At 42.8% G+C, this 22,536-nt stretch overlaps 1 protein-coding gene across 5 annotated transcripts in view; it reads left to right on the top strand.

Moving 5' to 3' along the window:
* PGPEP1L (pyroglutamyl-peptidase I like) overlaps positions 1–22,536 on the top strand; it is a 66,655-nt gene that overhangs the window by 5,711 nt on the left and 38,408 nt on the right. For 3 of the 5 annotated variants that reach the window (XM_059912586.1, XM_059912584.1, XM_059912585.1), the window contains exon 2: positions 1,463–1,515. The exons of 1 other annotated variant lie outside the window; for it this stretch is intronic. In XM_059912586.1, coding sequence (XP_059768569.1) covers positions 1,463–1,515 — 53 coding nt within the window. Of the gene's footprint in view, positions 1–1,462; positions 1,516–4,411; positions 4,563–6,171; positions 7,310–22,536 lie in introns of those variants that run through there. One more of the 5 variants, XR_009500750.1, reaches the window with a different exon arrangement.

A 22,536-nucleotide genomic window follows, 5' to 3' on the forward strand; every position in this document is an offset into this window, starting at 1 on the left:
ATCGCGGTGCGCGGGCCTCTCACTATCGCAGCCTCTCTTGTTGCAGAGCACAGGCTCCAGATGCGCAGGCTCAGTAGTTGTGGCTCACGGGCCCAGTTGCTCCGCGGCATATGGGATCCTCCCAGACCAGGGCTTGAACGCATGTCCCCTGCATTGGCAGGCAGACTCTCAACCACTGCGCCACCAGGGAAGCCCTCGTTGTGATTTTAATTTGCATTTCTCTGATGGCTAATGATGTTGAAAAGTTTTTCATGTGCTTATTTGCCACCTGTATATCCTCTTCGGTGAAATGTTTCTTCATGTCTTTTGTCCATTTTCTAACTGGACTGTCTTTTTTTTTTTTTTAATTAATTAATTTTTTATTTTTGGCTGCGTTGGGTCTTCATTGCTGCGTGCGGGCTTTCTCTAGTTGTGGCAAGCGGGGGCTACTCTTCGTTTTGGTGCACAGGCTTCTCACTGCAGTGGCTTCTCTTGTTGCAGAGCACAGGCTCTAGGCGCGCGGGCTTCAGTAATTGTGGCATGCGGGCTCAGTAGTTGTGGCTCATGGGCTCTAGAGTGCAGGCTCAGTAGTTGTGGTGCATGGGCTTAATTGCTCTGTGACATGTGGGATCTTCCCGGACCAGGGCTAGAACCTGTGTCCCCTGCATTGGCAGACGGATTCTTAACCACTGCGCCACCAGAAAGGTCCCTAGACTGTCTTTTAAAGTTGAGTCTTGAGAGTTTTCTTATACATTTTACATACAATGCCTTTGTCAGATATGTGATTTACAACTGTCTGCAGAGTATCTTTTCATCCTCTCAGCAGGGTCTTTTGCAGAACAAAAGGTTTTCATTTTGATGAGGTCCACTTTATCAGTTTTGACTTTTATGGATCATGCATTTGGTGTCAAGTCTAAGAACTCTTTGCCTAACACTAGGTCCCAAGATTTTCTCCCTTTTTTTTCCCCAAAAAGTTTTATAAGTTTACTTTTTACATTTAAGTCCTTGATCAATTTTGAATTAATTTTTGTACAGTGCAGGCTGAGGGATCCATTTTTTTTGCCTAGGGGTGTCTGATTTTTCCAGCCCCATTTGTTAAAAGGCTGTCCCTCTCCATTGAATTGCTTTTGCACATTTGTTAACAAACAACTGGGCATATTCACATGGGTGTGTTTCTGGTCCCTCTACACAGCATGCATTTTAACTGGACATGTGTGCTCACACCTTCTTGAGCCCTCCTACTTGGCGGTGGATCAGCCCAACATTCCTTTAGGGGCCCCCTACAATGCCTCACACAAGAGGACTTGGAAAATGCTTCCAGATGGGCAAGGTTGCAAGCCTCCACAAGAAAGGGGGTGTGTGGAGTCCTTGATGGCCCAGGGAATCACAAGAGGTCCCTGAGGAGGTGCGGGGAACAGCACAGAAGCAGAGACACCTTGGCCCAAGGCGTGGCCTGAGGAAACCAGGCTTTCTTTGGTTTCAGGTTTCGGGCCCTTCCGGCAGCATCTGGTGAATTCCAGCTGGGAAGCAGTAAAGGTAAAAACCCTCTAAGCCCAGACCCAGGAGTGCAGGACCCAGCTGGTTCCTTCTGTGGTTCTGAGAAAATCCAGCACGCAGGCTCCTTGGTGACCAGATCCACACGGGAGGGGAGAAAACACACACTGGGTGCCCTGGGACACGAGCTAGCTTTTTGTCCTTGGGCTGTGACTCACCTGCCCATAGGGGGGCCATCTGGCTCAGTGGTAAAGAAAACAGACTAAAGGGACACCCCTGGGAAGGATGGGGAGTGGCCCAGGAAGGCTCTGCTGCCCTGAGAGCTGGGAACCCCTTCTGGCTGTGGAGTGTCGGGAAAGTCACTGCCCCCAGCCATGGTGTTCTCCTTCATGACATGGGGGAATAATAGTGCTGATGTTACAGGGTCGTTCTGAGGAGTAAAAGAGGTATGTGTGTGAAGCAAGTAAGTATGTAAGTCTGTAAAAGCAGCTTTTTTAAAGCATAGCGCCTGGCACAGGGTAAGAGCTTAATACATGGTTATAATTATACACAACATGGCTTCATTTTTAAGAAAGCAGCCAGGAGAGAGCATGTCCTCAGACAGGGCGTGAAGAGGGGTCTCATCCGTAGAACAGAGCTCTCCTCCCTGAAGCAATTGCCCCACTCCTACCAGTCCCCACACGGTGTCATTTAGAGGCTCAGAGCACAGCTGGCTATTTATTCACACTTGACCATCAATTTCATGCTTCTGTTGGATCAAGCCAAAGGTAGGGTCTTGAGTCTGTTCTCAGAGTTACCCAGTCAAGCTGAAAATGCAGCAAAACCACTTGAATCGTGCATTTGCAGCCACTGTAGCATTCATTTTTTAGCCTGTCCACACAGATGTGGTCAAGGAAACTCTCCACTCTTGAGTTAGAACTTGGGTTTTTTTCAACCAGCAAAAAAACTCAGAGAACCCCAGACTCACTGCCAAGCCTCACTGCTGCACACAACATGCCAAAAGGCCAGGTCAGGGCTTTATGAGTTCCTGGGTGTTTGCAGCCAGTTCCTCGAAAAACAGGACTTTTTCTGCTGAATCCCAAACGGGCCCTGAGTCCTTCTTTTTGTGCCTCAGTTTTCTTATCTGTAAAATGGGAAGGTTGTGATGACTACAGGAATTAACACACATAAAGCCCTCAGAGCATGGCAGGGCAACTGCTGGTTCTCACAAATTTCATTCTTATTACTAAGAAGCTATTCTACCAGTCAGTTTTCTCAGTTGTGGGCAAATAGAATTGGACTTTGGAGATCCACACAGGAAATGGAATGAGGGAGGGGATTATTTTGTAGACTCAAGATTCACCAATAAAGCTGGAGAATCAGGGCAGAAGGGCAGAAACAGAAGCAGGCTGGGGGTTTCCAGGAAGAGGTAGTAGAATGGCAAACTAGGTGCTCTGACCGGCCCTTCCCCTGTAGATAAACTAGATAAGATAGAACTTCTGTGCATTGCTGGACACATAGTAGTAAAGGAAAGCCCATATACGTCATGCCATGCACATAAATACATCACACATACTCAGGGCTGCAGCCTGAAGGGGTGAGGGTCAGCACCCCCACCCTAACACACAAAAGGCAGGGGGGCACGTGCCATTATCAACATTGTTTTTAGCAAAAGGGATAGAATGAAACCAAGGCTCTTACTGTAAGCCAGACCCTTGAAAGGAGATCCTGTGGTCTCTAGCACCCCTGACTCCCAGCAAAGCATATGCAATTTCTCTTGAGGATTTAAAACCTCAGATTTTCCACTAAGATAAACTAAGATAAACTAAACATTTATTTCCAATCAAAGATCACCAAATATTCAAAGAAACAAACTACCCTGAGTAAGAATGAGCAGAAGCAGATTTAGAACCTCAAAAACTTGAGGTTCTAAATCATTCTGCTAGATATTATCAGAAAATAGCATAATTATATATGGAATATTTGAAGAAGTAATGATAGAATCACAAAAACTAAGCAAAAACTATCAAAAGATAAGGCAAATTGAAAAAGGGAGTAATAGAGCTTATAGAAATTTAAAACACAATTGTTGAAGTGAAGAATTTAACAGATGACTTAAAAGACAGTTTAGAATTATGCTAAGTGAAAGATGCCAGTCACCAAAGACCACATATTGTATGATTACATTTAGATGAATGTCCAGATGAAGCAAATCTATTGAGACATAAAGTAGATTAGTGGTTGCCTAGGGCAGGTGAGTGGGGGATTGGGGGAAATAGGGAGTGACTGTTAATGGGTATGGGTTTTTTTTAGGGTTGATGAAAAGGTTCTAAAATTGACTGTGGTGATGGTTGCACAACTCTGTGAATATACTAGGAGGCAACGAATTATAGACTTTAAATGAGTAAATTGTATGGTATGTGAAATACATGTAAATGGCAGTTTAGAAACAGATAAGAAAAATTAATGAACTAGAAGATAGCTCTGATGATATTGTTTAAAGGGCAGCATAAAGAGATGGACAAGGAAATGAAAAAAGAAATTAAGAAATATGGATAATAAAATGAGATATTTGAACATATGTTTATTTGGAGTTCCATAAGGAGAGAATGAATGAAATAAAGCACTAGCCAAAGAGATAATGGTTGAGACTATTGCAGAATTGGATGAAAGACATAAATCCACAGAGATAAGAAGTATAAAATATACCAAGCAAAAACAAACAAAATCAATACATATACACATCATAGTAAAACTGCAGAAAACCAAAACAAGGAGATTTGAAAGTAGTCGGGGGAAAAGACAGGTCACCTACAAAAGACAATACAATTAGACTGAGAGTAAATTTTTCAAAAACAACAATAAAAGCTAGAAAACAGTGGAGTAACATCATCAAAATGCTAGAAAAATATTGTCAACCTGAAATTGCTTACCCAGCAAAATTATTTTTCAAAACAAGGATGAAATGAAGCAAGCATAAAAGCAAGCATCAAGAGTTTACTACCAACAGGCACAACCCTAAAGGAACATGTAAAGGATATCGTTCAGAAGGAAGGAAAATTATCCCAGAAAGATGGTGTGAGATGCAAAGAGGAATTGTGAGCCCAAAGGTAAAATCTAAACTAGCATTATTTTTTAATAATGATAATAATAATAAATGGCTAATTGTAAGTTTAAAAATAAAGGATTGAACTAAAATATAGGACAATGAAGGCATAGAAGTTAAGAGGAGTGATTGAAGTATAAGTCTTCTAAGGCCCTTGTATAGACAGGCATCCTGATATCAAATTCAGACTTCGTTAAATTATATACATTTATATTTATATATAATATATATATTAATTGAAGTATAGTTGATTTACAATGTATTAGTTTCAGGTGTACAGCAAAGTGATTCAGTTGTATATATGTATATATATAGCTGAATATATATATATATATATATATATATATATATATATATATATATATTCTTTTTCAGATTCTTTTCCATTATAGGTTATTACAAGATATTGAATATAGTTCCCTTTGCTATATACAGTAGGCCATTGTTGTTTATCTATTTTATATATATAGTGGTGTGTATCTTTTAATCCCAAGCTCCTAATTTATCCCTCGCTGCCTTTCCCCTTTAGTAACTGTAAATTTGTTTTGTCTGTGAGTCCATTTCTATTTTATAAATAAGTTCATTTGTATCATTTTTTTAGATTCCACATATAAGTGATATCATGTGATATTTGTCTTTCTCTGTCTGACTTACTTCACTTAGTAGGATAATCTCTAGGTCCATCTGTGTTGCTGCAAATGGCATTATTTTATTCTTTTTTATGGCTGAGTAATATTCCATTGTGTATATGTACCATATCCTCTTTAACGATTCATCTGTTGGTGGACACTTAGGTTGTTTCCATGTCTTGGCAATTGTGAATAGTGCTGCTATGAACATTAGGGTGCATATATCTTTTTGAATTAGAGTTTTCGTCTCTTCCGGATATAGGCCCAGGAGTGGGATTGCTGGCTCATATGGTAACTCTATTTTTAGTTTTTTAAGAAACCTCTGTACTGTTCCCCATAGTGACTGCACCAATTTATTCCCACCAACAGTGTAAAAAGCTTCCCTTTCTCTACACCCTCCCCAGCATTTATTATTTGTAGACTTTCTGATGATGGCCATTCTGACCGGTGTGAGGTGGTACCTCATTTTAGTTTTGATTGCATTTCTCTAATAATTAGTGATGTTGAGCATCTTTTCATGTTCCTGTTGGGCATTTGTATGTCTTCTTTGGAGAAATGTCTATTTAGGTCTTCTGCCCATTTTTTGATTGGGTTATTTGTTTTTTTGATATTGAGCTGTATGTGCTGTTTGTATATTTTGAAAATTAATCCCTTGTGGGTTGCATCATTTGCAAATATTTTCCTCTAGTCTGTAGGTTGTCTTTTCATTTTGTTTATGGTTTCCTTTTCTGTGCAAAAGCTTTTAAGTTTAATTAGCCATTTGTTTCTTTTTGCTTTTATTAACATTAGGAGATGGATTCAAAAAATATATTGCTGCAATTTATGTCAGAGAGCAATATGCCTATGTTTTCCTCTAGGAGTTTTATAGTATCTGGTCTTACAATTTATAGTGTCTGGTCTTATATGGTCTTTAATCCATTTTCAGTTTATTTTTTTATATGGTATTAGAGAATGTTCTTTTTTTCTTTTCTTTTTCTTTTTCAGCCACACCGCACAGGTGGCATGTGGAACTTCCCCAGCCAGAGATCAAACCCACACCCCCTACAGTGGAAGCATGGAGTCTTAACCCCTGGACCACCAGGGAAGTCCCAGGAGAATGCTTTAATTTCATTATTTTACATGGAGCTGTCAAGTTCTCCCAGCACCACTTATTGAAGAGACTGTCTTTTCTCCAGTGTATACTTTTGCCTCCTTTGTTGTAGATTAATTGACCATAAGTGCAGGGGTTTATTTCTGGGCTTTCTATCCTGTTCCATTGATCTATGTGTCTGTTTTTGTGCCAGTACCATACTGTTTTGATTAATGTAGCTTTATAGTATAGTGTGAAGTCAGAGAGTATGATTCTTCCAGCTCCATTCTTCTTTCTCAAGATTGTTTTGGCTATTCAGGGTCTTTTGTGTTTCCATACAAATTAAAAAAAATTTTTTTGTTCTAGTTCTGTGAAAAATACCATTGGTAATTTGATAGGGATTGCATTGAATCTAGATTGCCTTGCGTAGTATGGTCATTTTAACAATATTGTTTCTTCCAATTCAAGAACATGTTATATCTGTCCATCTGTTTGTGTCATCTTCCATTTCTTTCATCAGTGTCTTATAGTTTTCTGAGTACAGGTTTTGTTTCCTTAGGTAGGTTTATTCCAAGATATTTTATTCTTTTTGATGCAATGGTAAATGGAATTGTTCCCTTAATTTCTCTTTCTGATCTTTCCTTGTTAGTGTATAGAAATGCAACAGATTTCTGTATATTAATTTTGTATCCTGCAACTTTACTGAATTCATTGATGAGCTCTAGTAGTTTTCTGGTGGTATCTTTAGGATTTTCAATGTATAGTCATTGCAAACAGTGAAGTTTTACTTCTTCCTTTCCAGTTTGGATTCCTTTTATTTGTTTTTCTTCTCTGATTGCTGTGGTTAGGACTTCCAAAACAATATTGAATAAAAGTGGGAAAGAGGGGCATCCTTATCTTGTTCCTGATCTTAGAGGGAATGCTTTTAGATTTTCACCATTGAGTATGATGTTCGCTGTGGGTTTGTCATGTATGGCCTTTATTATGCTGAGGTATGTTCCCTCTATGCCCACGTTCTGGAGAGTTTTATCATAAATGGATGTTGAATTTTATCAAAAGCTTTTTCTGCATCTATTGAGATGATCATATGGTTTTTATTCTTCAGTTCGTTAATGTGGTGTATCACATTGATTGATTTGCAGATATTGAAAAAATCCTTCCATCCCTGGGATAAATCCCAATTATATATGTGCGGCAAAATTTCAAGAGTAACTATGAAAGAGTAGAAATAGAGTATATGGTTTCCAAGAGAGCAGGGAAACAAAACAGAATAAGAAAAAAAATGAACAAAACTTTAATCAGAGGGACCAAAAAATCACCCCATAGGAAACAAGGTAGATGAATACACTGTTGCCGTCCAGCTGAATACTAGTTATTGTAGCTTGTCCCAGTGGCACTGGCTGCTGCATACTCCCAGTGGCATTATTGTTACGCTGGGAAGATGGATGTTTCTTCTATCAGAGAGATTTGCTCCTGATTCAGAGCCAAAGATAAGTGCACCTGATTGGTTGATCCTGCCCTGGCCACAGTGAGACTGACCTTTTCAGCATTTGTGGGGGGAGCCAGGCTCTATCTTCCACCAAGACCCCAATGTTAGGGGTTGTCCCAAATCAGAGGAAGGCCAAAGAAATAACAATGTTGATATGGATATAAAATATTAAGTCAACTCTTCTTAGTTCAACCTATATTTATTCAGTTCCTGATTTGGAAGACGACAGTCTACTAACACATGAATCTCTTCCTGTTCCTATTCCACCCCAGCCAGGTGTACTGCAGTACAATTCTGACACTAACCCCCTGGAGTACACACAGACTTCACAGATTAAGGGCAAAGTTCTCCACAAGACTGCCCCCACTTCAGACACCAGCTGCATTTCAGGGGTCCTCAGGTCACCTGTGCTTTGGGAAAATTCGGGAATTTTCATGACCCCCACAGTTTTGATAATTTGCTAGAATGACACACAGAGCTCAGAAAAGCACTAAACTTACAATTTTTTTAAAATAAAGGATACATATAGGTTGAATTCTGGATGGGTCCCAAATGCAGAAGTTTCATGCCCTCTCCCCATGGAGTCGGGGCACATCACCCTTCTGGCACATCAATGCATTCATCAACCAGGAAACGCCATGGAACCTCCACATGCAGAGTTTTTATTGGAGTTTCATTGTGTAGGCAAGGTTGGTTAAATCACTGGCCATGTGATTGAACTCAGTCTCCAGTCTACTTCCCCTCCCTGAAGGTCAGGCAGCTGAAAGTCCCCACCGTCTAATCATGTGGCTGGTTTTTCTGGTGACCAGATCCCATCCTGCAGCTATCAAGGGACCACCATGAGCCACCCCAGCAGCATAACAAAGATACTCCTGTTGCTCCAGAAATTCCAAGAATTTTGAAACTCTCTGCCTGGAACTGGGGACAAAGACCAGATATACTCTTTCTCACATCACAGTTCCCTGGAGGGGTTCCTGTATAGGGAGAGGAGATGGCTCATGAATAAGATAGTTATAACCCAAAGCAGATTCTGAGAAGTGCTACATTATGAGACTCTGAAGAGGAAAAGATTAATTTCATTCTGGAGAACGTATGAAAGAAAGGAACCTAAACCAAAGTGAGAAAAAGCTGCACCCCTGGGAGGTCACTGGGAAGGCCATCTGGTGGAAGCAGCAGTGAAGGACAGGATACATTCTGGCAAGAGGGAATAAATTCTCTAAACCACCATGCTCTGGGTGCTCCAGACACTTCATGCAGAGTGGCTTGCTGAATTCTTGCTACAGTCCAAAGAGGTCGATACTGTTATTCCCATTTTGCAGGTGAGGAAATGGGTGCTCAGAGGTTGGCTATCTGGCCTGGGGACATGTGCCATGAAATGGCCATGCCTAGATTCCAGTCTCAGGTGGTCCTGCTGAGTGAAGTCCAGGTTCAGCTCACTTGCCTCGCTCTTCCCCGGGGGAAAATAACACTTGGTTCAGAAGAAGAGGACCTCTTCCAGCACAAGGATGGCTTTTAGGGAATTCCCTGGCTGTCCAGTGGTTAGGACTTGGTGCTTTCACTGCTGGGGCCCAGGTTCAATCCCTGGTTGGGAAACTGAGATCCTGCAAGCCGTGTGGCATGGCCAAAAAAAAAAAAAAAAAGGAATGGCTTTTAAACTTCCTAGAACTCAAGAAATATCAAGACCCACTACCCATGACCCAGCGGTGAGCAAAGTGAGGCTATTCACCCAAATGCCTCAGCCCTACATCCACGTCATCATGGCTGGCTTTCTGCCATGAGTTCATCTTTGCTGTCTTTGAAGCTCTCCCACCAGTGCCTGAGACACAGACAAGGTGATCTGCTGCTTGGTCTTCTTGCTCACAATGTGACCAGAACAGAAACCTTCTTACCAGCTGATGAGGAAGCAAACCCAAGCCCAGCTTCAGTGCCCTCTGCCACCCATTTGCCTTCTCCACGGGTCCCTGCTATCCATCTCTAGCTTCTGCTTTCTCCTTCTTTCTGGTGTTTTTCTCCAGGGCAGAGGCACTGGCAGTCTCTTTAAAGGCTACTTCACTCTCAATCCTCAGACCAGGCTCTCTTCCTGCACCATCTACGGTTATTCAGTGTCCTCCACTAATGTGTGTGTAGACTCCGCTCAGTGTTAGACCTTCTGATCCTGGTTTGGGACTTCCCTGGGAGTATCCACTGAAAGTGCCAGCATATGGCCAACAGAACATCTGTTGTAAGGCTAATCATCTAAGTGGGGTATTAAGACAAAGTTCCAAGCTAGTTCAGATATATACATTGGACCCATTATACAGATATAGAAACAGGCTTAGATGGGCTAAATAATGCACAAGAGGGCACACACCTCCCAGAGTCAGTGTAAGCAGCACACTATCTGTGGGGACTGGCATCAACATACCCCCATCCCCATAGAGGGCCTGGCCTGAAGCAAGCCTTCCAGTGGCTATGTGTTGACTGGATACATGAATGATTGTCATTCTTTTCTATCCTCCTGCATCCTCCCACTGGAAGTCAACCTTGTGAATACCATGGCAATGTCTCATGAGTACCTACTCCATGCCAGGCATTGTAAGTGGGGATGTATGAAATGATAGAGAGGGAAAAGAGTGCAGTTCTACACTCAACAGCATTTCACCTCTGAGATGATTGCACCTCTAAATAATAACTTGAATGCATTTTTGTTGTGGTTGCTCTTAAATGGGAGAAGATTGTTTTAAAAAGAAGGAAAATGCAGAAAAATAATATAAATGCTAAAAGTTCCCAATGAACAAAGGCATCTCCTATAAACTCCCAGAAGGGTGACTTAATGCTGTTTACCAACAGCATTTACCAAAGACTTTAACACTAGGCTGGCCCCCTCTGCTGGGCACCCTGCCCTCCCCAGTCATAAGCCTCATCCACTGACTGATGCAATGGCTGAGCATTATCTCCTGGTTTCTGAACACTTTCATTTTGGAACCAGTACCACCTCATATTCTTTCAAAAGAAATTATGTCCTGAACTCTTTTAGAAGTGCCTGAGCCTGGAAAGGCAGGAAATAAAACAAGGGTTTTGTAAAACACACCCTGGGCCAGTTGGGCTAGGATATTATATAACTGCACTTAAAATAAACCCAGCCTGGGGGGCCAAGAGGTCAGAGCTCTTGCCAGATTTGATCAACTTGATATGCAGAATAACTTCTCTATACTCCAAAGATGAGGTGGCTTTGTGCCTTTATTACATGTTGCTTTAAAAAAGCATAATAATAAAGAACAAAAGGCAGTGAATCAGAAGAGAAAAAGAAGCACCAAGCTGAAGAATGCTTTAGAATGAAGGATGAGTTGTACAGACCACACTCAGGGACAGGCAGGTAACTGCTTGCCTTTCCAAGTAGAAGTAAATTGTTTCTTTTGATTCTGCTTTATTTTCTTTCCTAAAATCCCATGATAAAACTTTTTCCAACCTAGGGGAAAATGGACCATATGTATGACAGACAGTTTGGGACATTTTTCCAGTCTGGCCCGCAGTGGGGTTTGTTTTGTTTTCTTGATTAATATGGGAAGGCCTGGGATAAAAGTCACCAGCATGAGGATACAAGGAGACCCCAACATCTCCCTGTAACATGCAGGGACCTCACCTGTGATAGCAACCAGCTCAGTGCCAAGCATTTCTGGGGCAACCGCTTGGATGGGTTGTGTGGAATTTGACCTCGAAGGCTGGATAACCCCAACTCACTTGAACCCTTTTTCATGATTTCTTACACCTTATTTCTTTAATCTGGTGACTGTGTAGTGTGAACCCATCTTATGGGTTGGAAGAGAAGTAGCCATATTACTGTCCCCAGTTCATGCTGGCCCCTGTACAGCCTGACGTAAGACTGTCCTTGCATCCTCATTTTGAAATGGCACAAGGATATGGGGAATATGTGAGCCCATGACGAAGAGCCTGGCCCTGGGCAGAAGGCTTGCTCCCATAGCAGTGGGAGCCCACCCAAGCAGCCTGGCTGCAGGGGGCCCCCGAGGATGAGGAGAGAACCCACACCTCGGTGGAGGAAGCTCCTCCCGGTCCGCGTTCATGAGGAGTGTCTGCTGTAGCTTCACAGCCCTCCCTGTAAACCGTGCTTTTATTAAGCACTCAGGCAAATGCATTTAGTCTGCTTATCTGGAGGAAAACCTGCCATTTACAGACAAGTGAGTCAAATGTCTACTACTCATTACACCCTAAATCCATCCCCACACTGACAGGACGACAAATCAGAAAAAGCAGAGTAAGATCTTTTAAAATGACACCAGCACCTTTCCAGGGCCTTACTGGGGGTCCCCCTACCCCCACCCCTGCCCCCAGCAAATGTGGAGTCCTCAACTCCCTCCCGGTGCCAAAGTAGAGCAGACTCTCTGACTGGTGTCCTGTGTGTTTGTTTTAAATTATGTTTTTTAAAAAAATACATTGAGATGTACAGAAAAGTTGTGAAGATAGTACAGAGAGTTCCCATATACACACCCCCCACCACCACCACCAGTTTCCCCTATCATTAACATCTTACACATCATACATTAGTATGGTACATTTGTCACAATGAATGAACCAGTATTAATATATTATTATTAACTGAAGTCCATAGTTTATTCAGATTTCCTTAGTTTTCACCCAGCATCCTTTCCCTGTCCCAGGGTCCTCTCCAGGATGGCACACTACACTTAGTCCTCATGTGTCCTTAGGCTCCTCTGGTCTTTGACAGTTTCTTAGAGTTTCCTTGTTTTTGGAGGCTTTGACAGTTTTGAGGAGTACTGGTCCGGTATTCTATAGACTGTCCTTCAATTGGGATCTGTCTGATGCTTTTCTCATGATTAGACAAGTAGGTTTGTGGAGGAGGAGTACAGAGGTCAAGTACCATTCTTATCCCATAATATCAGGGGCACATACTGTTGACGTGACTGATCACCATTGACGCTGACCTTGATCACCTGGCTGAGGGAGTCCTTCCCAGTTTCTCACTGTAAAGTTGCTTTCTCCCCCTCTTTATACTTCACTCTCTGGAAGGAGATCTCTCTGTGCTGCTCACACTCAAGGAGTGAGGAATTATGCCCCCTTGAGGACAGAGTATCTCCATAAATTGTTTGGGATGCATCTGCTTGGAAGATTTGGCTCTTCCTGCCTCACCGGTTTATGTATTTATGTAATCATTTCTTTATGTCAGTATGGACTCATGGATAATTATTTTATACTTTGGGTTATGGCTTGCTTCCTTATCAAAGTCCATCTTCTCCTGAAACCTTTCCCACCTCCTATACTATCCCTGCTTACTAACACACCTCTTCCAAGGGAAACACAAGATCCCACATTTCATTTTCCACCATTGAAAGTTAGACTAAGGTGGGCACTTTTTTTAATTAACTTCATTCCTTTTATATATAAATCTGCTTGGGACTTCCCTGGTGGCGCAGTGGTTAAGAATCTGCCTGCCAGTGCAGGGGAGATGGCTTCAATCCCTGGTCCGGGAAGATCCCACATACCGTGGAGCAGCTAAGCCTGTGCACTACAACTACTGAGCCTGCACTCTAGAGCCCGCGTGCCACAAATACTGAGCCCTCGTGCTGCAACTCCTGAAGCCCACGTACCTAGAGCCAATGCTCCATAACAAGAGAAGCCACTGCAATGAGAAGCCCACGCACCGCAACGAAGAGTAGTCCCCATTCACCGCAACTAGAGAAAGCCCGCGCACAGCAACGAAGACCCAGTGTAGTCAAAAAAAAAAAAAAAAACTGCTTGTACTCCTGTCCTTATCACATCACTTATCATATTTCATTGATGCAAAGAGCCACTTCCATTTTTTTTAAACAACATTTTGGCATCCTGAAATCAGACGAATCTTACAGTCAATTCTATCTTACGCTTTGTTACAGTCGAGCAGAGCTTTTGCTTTCTTGGTGGTTTATACAATAATGCTTTGCGTTCACTCTCTGGGCTCAGATTTGATGAAATACATCATGTCCTTTCTGGATTACACACTCTGTCAGCATAGGAAACACTCTGGCCTATTTATCTTGCTCTGTGGAATCCACACCAGAATCCTGAGGGCATTAGGGTTGTATTTGTGTTGCCATAAATAGGATGAAAATATATCCTGCAACACACACAGTCTAACACCAGAGAAAAGTACACAAACAAGTGTGACCCTGGAGATCAGGCAGCAGAATGTCAGCTTGAACTGGGATTCAAAGGCAACCGTTAGCTCCTCTGGGGAGGGACAGAGCTTTTGGAGAGACAAACAAACAAACAAAAGAGGCTATTAGCAATGGTTTTTCTCATCTTCGTCCTCACATCCACATTAGAAGCACGTTTCACATTTTGAAAAAACGTTGGCATTACATTAGGGATGCTACACCTGGGATTCCAAAACCCATGGAGGCCCTCGTGGGCCTGAAGGTTGCGAACCAATTTGAGACACAATTGATGGGTCCCAGGCCTCTGAACTGACATCTAAGCACAGGTAATTACGCTGCACCCCCGACCAGCCTTGGTAAGGTAGCACTTCTCTGGGATGGTCCTGACTCTCCCAGCTTTGGGTCCCACCCCCCTCACAAGCTGCACCTTCTCTCTGGGCAGGAAGATGTGCTGATGCAGTGTTTCCTCTCTCGCAGGCATTTGCAAAAATATCTAGACAGGGAATGTTGAACCCAAAGCATCTATGGAGGTGAGATTTCAGGCTCTGGGTTCCACAGAGATGGGGATATGGCTGGGGAGCCGTAAGATGCATTCGGGGTAGCAGTCCTCAGGCAGCATCCTGGCTGGGGTCATCTTCTCTTTTGCCCATTGTAAGATCATTCCTATCCTTTATCCGTCTTGGTAACTATGTTCTGAGAGCTCATAATTTGGAGACAATTACATAGTAAGCAGCCAGTTAATCGAGACGACACAGCCCTAAACATTTTTGTTGTTGTTGTTTTTGTTGTTGTATCTGTTTATTTATTTATTTTTGGCTGCATTGGGTCTTCGTTGCCGCACGTGGGCTTTCTCTAGTTGCGGCAAGCGGGGTCTACTCTTCGTTGCAGTGCGCAGGCTTCTCATTGTGGTAGCTTCTCTTGTTGCGGAGCACAGGCTCTAGGTGCACGGGCTTCAGTAGTTGTGACACAAGAGCTCAGTAGTTGTGGCTCACGGGCTTAGCTGCTCTGCGGCATGTGGGATCTTCCTGGACCAGAGCTCAAACCCGTGTCCCCTGTATTGACAGGCGGATTCTTAACCACTGCGCCACCAGGGAAGCCCAGCCCTAAACATTTATGCCACTAATAACAGTGCCTCCAAAATACCTGAAGCAAAAACTGATAGAACTGTAAGTCCTATTATTCCACAATTATAGAGATCTTAATATTCCCCTTTCAATAATGGATAGAACACATAGATAGAAAATCAGCAAAAAGATACAGAAGACTTAAACTATCAACCAACTTGATCTAATTGACATTACAGAACTCTCCACCCCAAGCAGAATACAACTCTTTTAAGTGCATGTAGAACATTTACCAAGATAGACCATATCCTTAGTCATATGACAAGTCTGAATAAATTCAAAAGAATTCAAGATATACAAAGTATGTTCTCTGACTGCAGTGGATTTAAATTAGAAATCAACTACAGAAAGATATCTGAAAAATCTGCATATATTTGGAAATTAAATAATACCCTTCTAAATAAGCAATGGATCAAAGAAAAAATCAGAAGCAATATTATAAAGTCTTTTGAAATAAGTAAAAGTGAAAACACAACATATTAAAATTTGTGGCATATTGCTAATGCAGAACTTAGGGGGACATTTGTAGCACTGAATGACAATATTAGAAAAGAAGAAAGGTCCCAAGTCAGTGAACTCAGTTTCTACCTTAAGAAACTAGAAAAAGAGCAAATTAAATCCAAACGAAGGAGAAAAAACGAAATAATAAAGATCAAAGTAGAAATCAATGAACTAGAGAACAGAAAGATAATAATGAGAATCAAAGAAACCAAGAGCTGGTTCTTTGAGAAAATCAATAAAATTGATAAACCTCTAGCCAGAGGATCAAGAAAAGAGAGAGAGAGAGAAAGAGAGAGAGAGCATAAGTCCTGTTAATTTTTAAATTCATTTACCACTGCCTGGCTTCTAGCCCTGGTTCCACATTCAAGCTACTCCCATCAAATCAAAGTCATTAAAGACCTCTTTTTCTTTGCCATTTTACTTGACCTCCCTGGGGTCCTAATAATCTTTATGATAGACACAGTATTGTTATTGTTCCCATCATACAGGTGAGGAGACTGAGGCCCAAGCTGACCAGATCCTCCTTTCTTCTCCCCTTCTTGGCTCGAAAGGTTGCTGTTAGGATTTAATCAAATAAAATAATAACCTGTAAAGTTTTAGCTCAGCTCATATCCTTACTAGTTCCTCAAAGATACATCAAATAAATACCATTTAATCACAAGCTTCCCTTTCCAAGACCATACCCTCTTCCAAACAGCTCATATCCTCAGACCCTGGCCACCGGAAAAGTCTGTACTCACCACTGTCCCTGCCTCTTCCCTAGTTCCTGGTGAAATAACCACATTTAGATTGTTCTGGATTTGCAATACAGAATTTTTGTGGAAATAATTGCCATCCAAAATTCTTCTCTTTAGAAGAAAAGAACTTCTCAAATCCTGGGACTCCTTCAGTAGACGAGAAGCTCAGACACTGTCACCTTTCAGATTCCCTTGCTGTCATCTGAAAGACAACTTCTAGATCTTGATGCCACAGAACTCCAGAAGGCTTTTGGATATGGAAAATGGGAGGGACTTCCCTGGTGGCGCAGTGGTTAAGAATCTGCCTGCCAGTGCAGGGGACACAGGTTCAATCCCTGGTCTGGGAAGATCCCACATGCCGTGGAGCAACTAAGCCCGTGCGCCACAACTACTGAGCCTGCGCTCTAGAGCCCGTGTGCCGCAGCTACTGAACACACATGCTGCAACTACTGAAGCCCACGCACCTAGAGCCCATGCTCCACAGCAAGAGAAGCCACCACAATGAGAAGCCCATGCACTGCAACAAAGAGTAGCCCCTGCTCACCACAACTAGAGAAAGCCCGCGCACAGCAACGAAGACCCAATGCAGCCAAAAATAAATAAAATTTAAAAAAAAGAAAATGGGAGACTGTTAAAATCCCTACCTAGTTATTAACCCTGTCTGAAAGATGGAGATGTCAGCCTGACCTAAGTGATTTACTGTGAATTTAGTCTTTCTTCAGACTGTACTTTTTAGTCATGTTAAAAAATATTGGTGGAAAAGAGTGATGGGGAATTGACACATATTTTTTAACTGTGGTAAAATATACATAACATATAACTTAACCATTTTAAACATACAATTCAGTGGCATTTAACACATTCACATTCTTGTGCAGCCATCACCACCATTCATCTCCAGAACTTTCCACCATCCCAAACAGAAACTCTGTACCCATTAAACTCTAACTCCCCATTCCCTCCTCCCTGGTAATCACCATTATACTTTCTTTCTCTATGGATTTGACAATTCTAGCAACCTCATGTTAAGTGGAATCATACAATATTTGTCCATCGTGTCTGGCTTATTTCACCATAATCTTTATTTCTGCACACATTTGCCACTGAACCTGGCCACCTTCCCTCCCCCATTACATTCTTCTCTGTATCTGTTGCTTCTCTCTTTTCTGTCCTGGTCTCCAGTTTGTCTCCAGCACCCAGCACAGGCCTAGAACTTGGCAGGGGCAATTAACATTCGTGAAGGAATATCATTGTTAATGAAACTACATTCCCGAGGAAGCGAAAAAACGTACATCTCACTTTTAACAATGTGCTTTGTTCTGTTTTCCAGTTACTAAGGAGCAATTACATAAGACCTCCAAAGATCACAAAGAAACACAGAAAATTTCCCCATTGTAATTCCCCATCTAAAAAGAACCCCAAGTATAGTGCATGTCCTCTCAATCTTTACTGTCATGTTCTGGGTTGGGTATCTGTTGCTGCAATCAAGCCAGCCCAGAACTTAATGGCGTCAAACAACCACCATTTTATTATCCTTCCTGGCTGTGTGGGTCAGCTAGGCTCAGCTGGGCAGCTCTCCTGCTGGTCTTGCTTGGGTCTCTCTTGTGGTTGTAGTAGGAAGGAGGCTGGGACAGGATCACGGAGCTTGGCTGGGGTGCTAGGACAGCAGACTTTGCCACAGGAGGTCTCCCCACGGGGTAGCCTAGGGGAGAAGCTGCTAAGCCCTCTTATGGCTTAGGCCCTGAACTGGCTGAATTATGGTGGTAAAATGAGTTCAGGCCAGCTTGGGCGCACTGTGGGAGGAGATGACACCAGGCTGTGAATACCAGAGGCATGCTCCACTGGGGACTGTCTTAGCTCCAGCTGCTATAACAGAATACCATAGACTGGTGGCTTAAACAATAAATATCTATTTTTCACAGTTCTGGAGGCTGAAAGTCTGAGATCAGGGTGCCAACATGGTTGGGTTCTTCATGAGGGCCCACTTCCTGGTTATGACCTCACAGAATCTTTCCTTGGTGTGTGTATGCAGCATGCAGACAGAGTTCTAGTCTCATCATGCCCTTATAAGGATGCTAATCCCATTGTGGTGGCCCCAACTTCATGACCTTATCTAGACCTAATTATCTCTCAAAGGCCCTATCTCTAAATACTATCACGCTGGGAATAAGAGCTTCAACATATGAATTTTGGGGGGACACAAACATTCATTCCATAACTGAAGCCACTGAAATCGAGTAGGACCCTGCTGGGCCCTCTCCAGTACAAAAGCCTCCCCATGTTCCGTGTTTCTTATTTGTAGAAAAAGGCTTTCATCTACTAGGCCTTCCCAGAGTTCCAAAGAGCAGATTCAAGCAGTTACTAATTAGGAAAGTGAGGGAATGCAGAAACAAAGGAAAAGCAGTCAAGCACAAAAACTAATAATAGCTTAAGCAATAGTTCAGCAATAACACAGAGTCCTAGTTCCTCCTCAAGGGGTATACGTAACAATCTGACGCAAATCTTTGTGCTGTTCTGCAGAAACTAAGACTCCCCACCCAGGTGGAGGATGGTGACTACACACTGACCACAAGCCCGTAGACCCAGACTGGCTGGAACCAGAAAGTTAATAATTAAGATTCCTGAAACACCACCCTGTTACCTCACCACCAAGCAATCAGAAGAAATTCATGCCCCCTGCACCCCTCACCCCAAATGTTGCCTTTAAAAATCCTTCCCTGAAAGCCATCAGGGAGTTCGGGTCTTGTTTTTTTTTTTGAAGGAATTATATAAAGATTTTGTTTATTTTTTTAAAAATAAATTTATTTATTTATTTTTGGCTATGTTGGGTCTCTGTTGCTGCGCGCGGGCTTTCTCTAGTTGTGGCAAGTGGGGGCTACTGTTTGTTGCAGTGTGCGGGCTTCTCATTGTGGTGGCTTCTCTCTTTGTTTATTTTATTTTATTTTATTGTTGGCTGCATTGGGTCTTCGTTGCTGCGTGTGGGCTTTCTCTAGTTGCGGTGGCTTCTCTTGTTGCGGAGCACGGGCTCTAGGCACACGGGCTTCAGTAGTTGTGGCATGAGGGCTCAGTAGTTGCGACTCATGGGCTCTAGAGCGCAGGCTCAGTAGTTGTGGCACACAGGCCTAGTTGCTCCGTGGCATGTGGGATATTCCTGGGCTGAAACCTGTGTCCCCTGCATTGGCAGGCCGATTCTTAACCATTGCACCACAAGGGAAGTCCAAGTTCGGATCTTTTGAGCATGAGCTGCCCATTCTCCTTGCTTGGCCCTGCAGTAAATGCTGTACTTCTCTTCACTACAACCTCGTGTCAGTACCAAACTGCCAAGTTCGGTTTGGTAACACCATCTTGGAGATATGTTACCACATGAGCTAATATTACCCTTCTGAAGGGTTATACCAATTCCCCTTTGCAGTAGCAGTGAATGAGAGTACATGGTGCTTTATTACACACCCCAGCACTAGGGTGTTATGGTTTCTAAAACCTTTGCCAGTTTGATTAGTACCACAGTGTTAATATAAATCCTATTAAACCAGCACCCTTAAATCAAGACAAAGGTCATTGAAAGGAGTGGAGAGGTATCATTAACTCAATTCCTTTGAATTTCCTGACTGTTCACTTTTTTTTAGGAACTGAAAATAACCTTAATAATAATATATTGCATCTGTATATTTGAACTTTTTTTCCCAAGATTTTTACAGATGTCAATCAAGTGGTCTGGCTTGACTAGAATTAATGACCAATATAACGCACAGGCAAAAATATCTCCCACATTCGATTTTGAAAAATAAACTGAAAATGAAATTAAACACCCCACTCCCTCATTTGGACAACAAAGACTCCTGCTTCTCTATTTAGTACGTGCCCCACAAGGCACTTTTTTTGTCAGTCAAATATTCAAATCTAGGTGATTGGAAAGTTTGATAAAATTCCGGAAGTCTAAGTAGACAGAGTTATTATTATGTTTTGTTTGGGATAATCCTGGAATCCCAGTGAAGAATGCAGTCGTGCAGGATTTGTGGGACAGATCATTCCATGTCATTCCACAACATCTGGAGCACACCACTCCGGTGGTGCTGGTCCTCCGTGGTGGCAAAACTGACAAGAAACGAAAAACTGAGCAAGAGAATGTCAGCAAGTCCTATGGGCCACGAAGATTATAGGGCACAGTGATGTGTTGGATGGTGACTTGGGAACTCCTCTAGCAGATGTGGGCCAGGAAGGCCTCTCTGAGGATGTGACATTTTGACTGGGACCTGAGTGACCAGGAGCAGCCTCCCTGGCAAGTGGTCCAGGCGGAGGGAGTAGCCGCTGTAAAGGCCATGGGTAGCATCACAGGACCACGGGTATCAGAGCTAGAAGAGGCGGAGAGGAAATTGGATGTGAAAGGCTTGTACCTCGACTTTCCAGACCCAAGTTCCTTTGACTACATGCCTCTGGGTAATTAGAAACCAGACCAGCAGGAGGAATGTTCTTTTGGGCTGAGATAATTTTGGTTAATTGTTCCATCTGTAGTTCACTGGGAAAAAATCAGATGTGCTGAATGGATGAGGGTGCATTTCCACCCAGTTGCAGAGACAGGGTAAGCTGAACAGACCTGAGGTTGAGGTCCTCTATGGCTCGTAAAGTCTGGAGGGATTGACACTCAGAGAACACTTTATTTTTTTATTTTATTATTTTTTTTAATTTTATTTTTTTAAATTTATTTATTTATTTTTAGCTGTGTTGGGTCTTCGTTTCATGCGAGGGCTTTCTCTAGTTGCGGCAAGCGGGGGCCACTCTTCATCGCGGTGCGCGGGCCTCTCACTATTGCAGCCCCTCCCGTTGCGGGGCACAGGCTCCAGACGCGCAGGCTCAGTAGTTGTGGCTCACGGGCCCAGTTCCTCTGCGGCATGTGGGATCCTCCCAGACCAGGGCTCGAACCCGTGTCCCCTGCATTAGCAGGCAGACTCTCAACCACTGCGCCACCAGGGAAGCCCGAGAACACTTTATTTTGTAAAACGTCTCCCTTGCAAGAAAGATCATGTGACTAATGACTCTGCACTCCTCAGCTACCCAGCCCCTATCAAGAGCATGAACTGCTGATCTTATAGCCTAAACGGTACCTCCCCTCCAACACCCTTGATTTTGCTTGTTATGGATCAGGTAGCTGTTCTGGTTAAGCTTCTGCTCCTGGCTGCCTGGGGCCTCCATAGGTCTGGGAGCCACAAGCAGAAGCCTGAATCTGCCCAGGCTCCCAGACGGGGACCCACTGGAGCTGAGGGCACTGTTGACAGACAATGAAAGTGTAGTGTTATTCTTGGGACACAAACCACTGGAGATCAATTCAGAGATGAATAACATCCAACCGTGTCCCTCTGAAAAGCAAATTCCAGTGGCAATCTCTACCTACCTTCCTTTCTAGCCAGGTCTCTGGACATGGCAGACTCCCTATTGCTATTCCATAGCTAGACGGATGATTCCTTTCCATCCTTTCTCTTCCCCACTCAGTCCTGTCCAGTCCTCGCAGGGCAAATACAGCTGATAAACTTCTAAGTTGAAAGGCAGTATCCCTGACATATAAAGAGCTTCTGTAAGTAGGAAAGAAAAAAAGGTGACTGACCCTAAAGAAAAGTAGGCCTAAGATATGGAGAGTCACTTTATAGAGAAAGGAATGCAAATGACTCTTACCCATGTGAAAATATGTCCAAACTTGCTCATAAGAGGAAAGCAAATTAAAGCCATGCTAAGATCAGATTGGCAAAAATCCAAAAGTTTGACAACTAGTGTGCAAGGCTGTGAGGCTGATGGGCACTGTCATACTTTGCTGGAGGGAATGCAATGTGGTACAGCCCCAATGGAGAGGAATTTGGCAATCCCAGCAAGATAATATATATGCTGCTCCAGCAATCCAGAAAATTTCTAGAAGCTCTCCCAAAGGTACACTGGCAAAAATAAGGAAAGACAGCTGCACAAAGATCGGGAAAGTATATATAAGAAGGGAGGGGTGCCTAAATATATGTCACATATTTGTTTATGAAAATTAAAAATGAAGGATAAATCATAAAACTAAAAAATAGTTTCTTATGGAGGGGAAAAACAAAGGAACTAGACTTCTTCGAGTAAAGCTTGTTCTGTAGATTTAACTATGGAACCATGTAGCATTTTTTTTTTTTTTTTTAATAATTTTTTTTTTTTTAATTTTTTTAAATTTATTTTATTTATGGCTGTGTTGGGTCTTCGTTTCTGTGCGAGGGCTTTCTCCAGTTGTGGCAAGCGGGGGCCACTCTTCATCGCGGTGCGC

Source organism: Balaenoptera ricei, chromosome 2 (assembly GCF_028023285.1).
Source record: "Balaenoptera ricei isolate mBalRic1 chromosome 2, mBalRic1.hap2, whole genome shotgun sequence".
Classification (NCBI taxonomy): domain Eukaryota; kingdom Metazoa; phylum Chordata; class Mammalia; order Artiodactyla; family Balaenopteridae; genus Balaenoptera; species Balaenoptera ricei.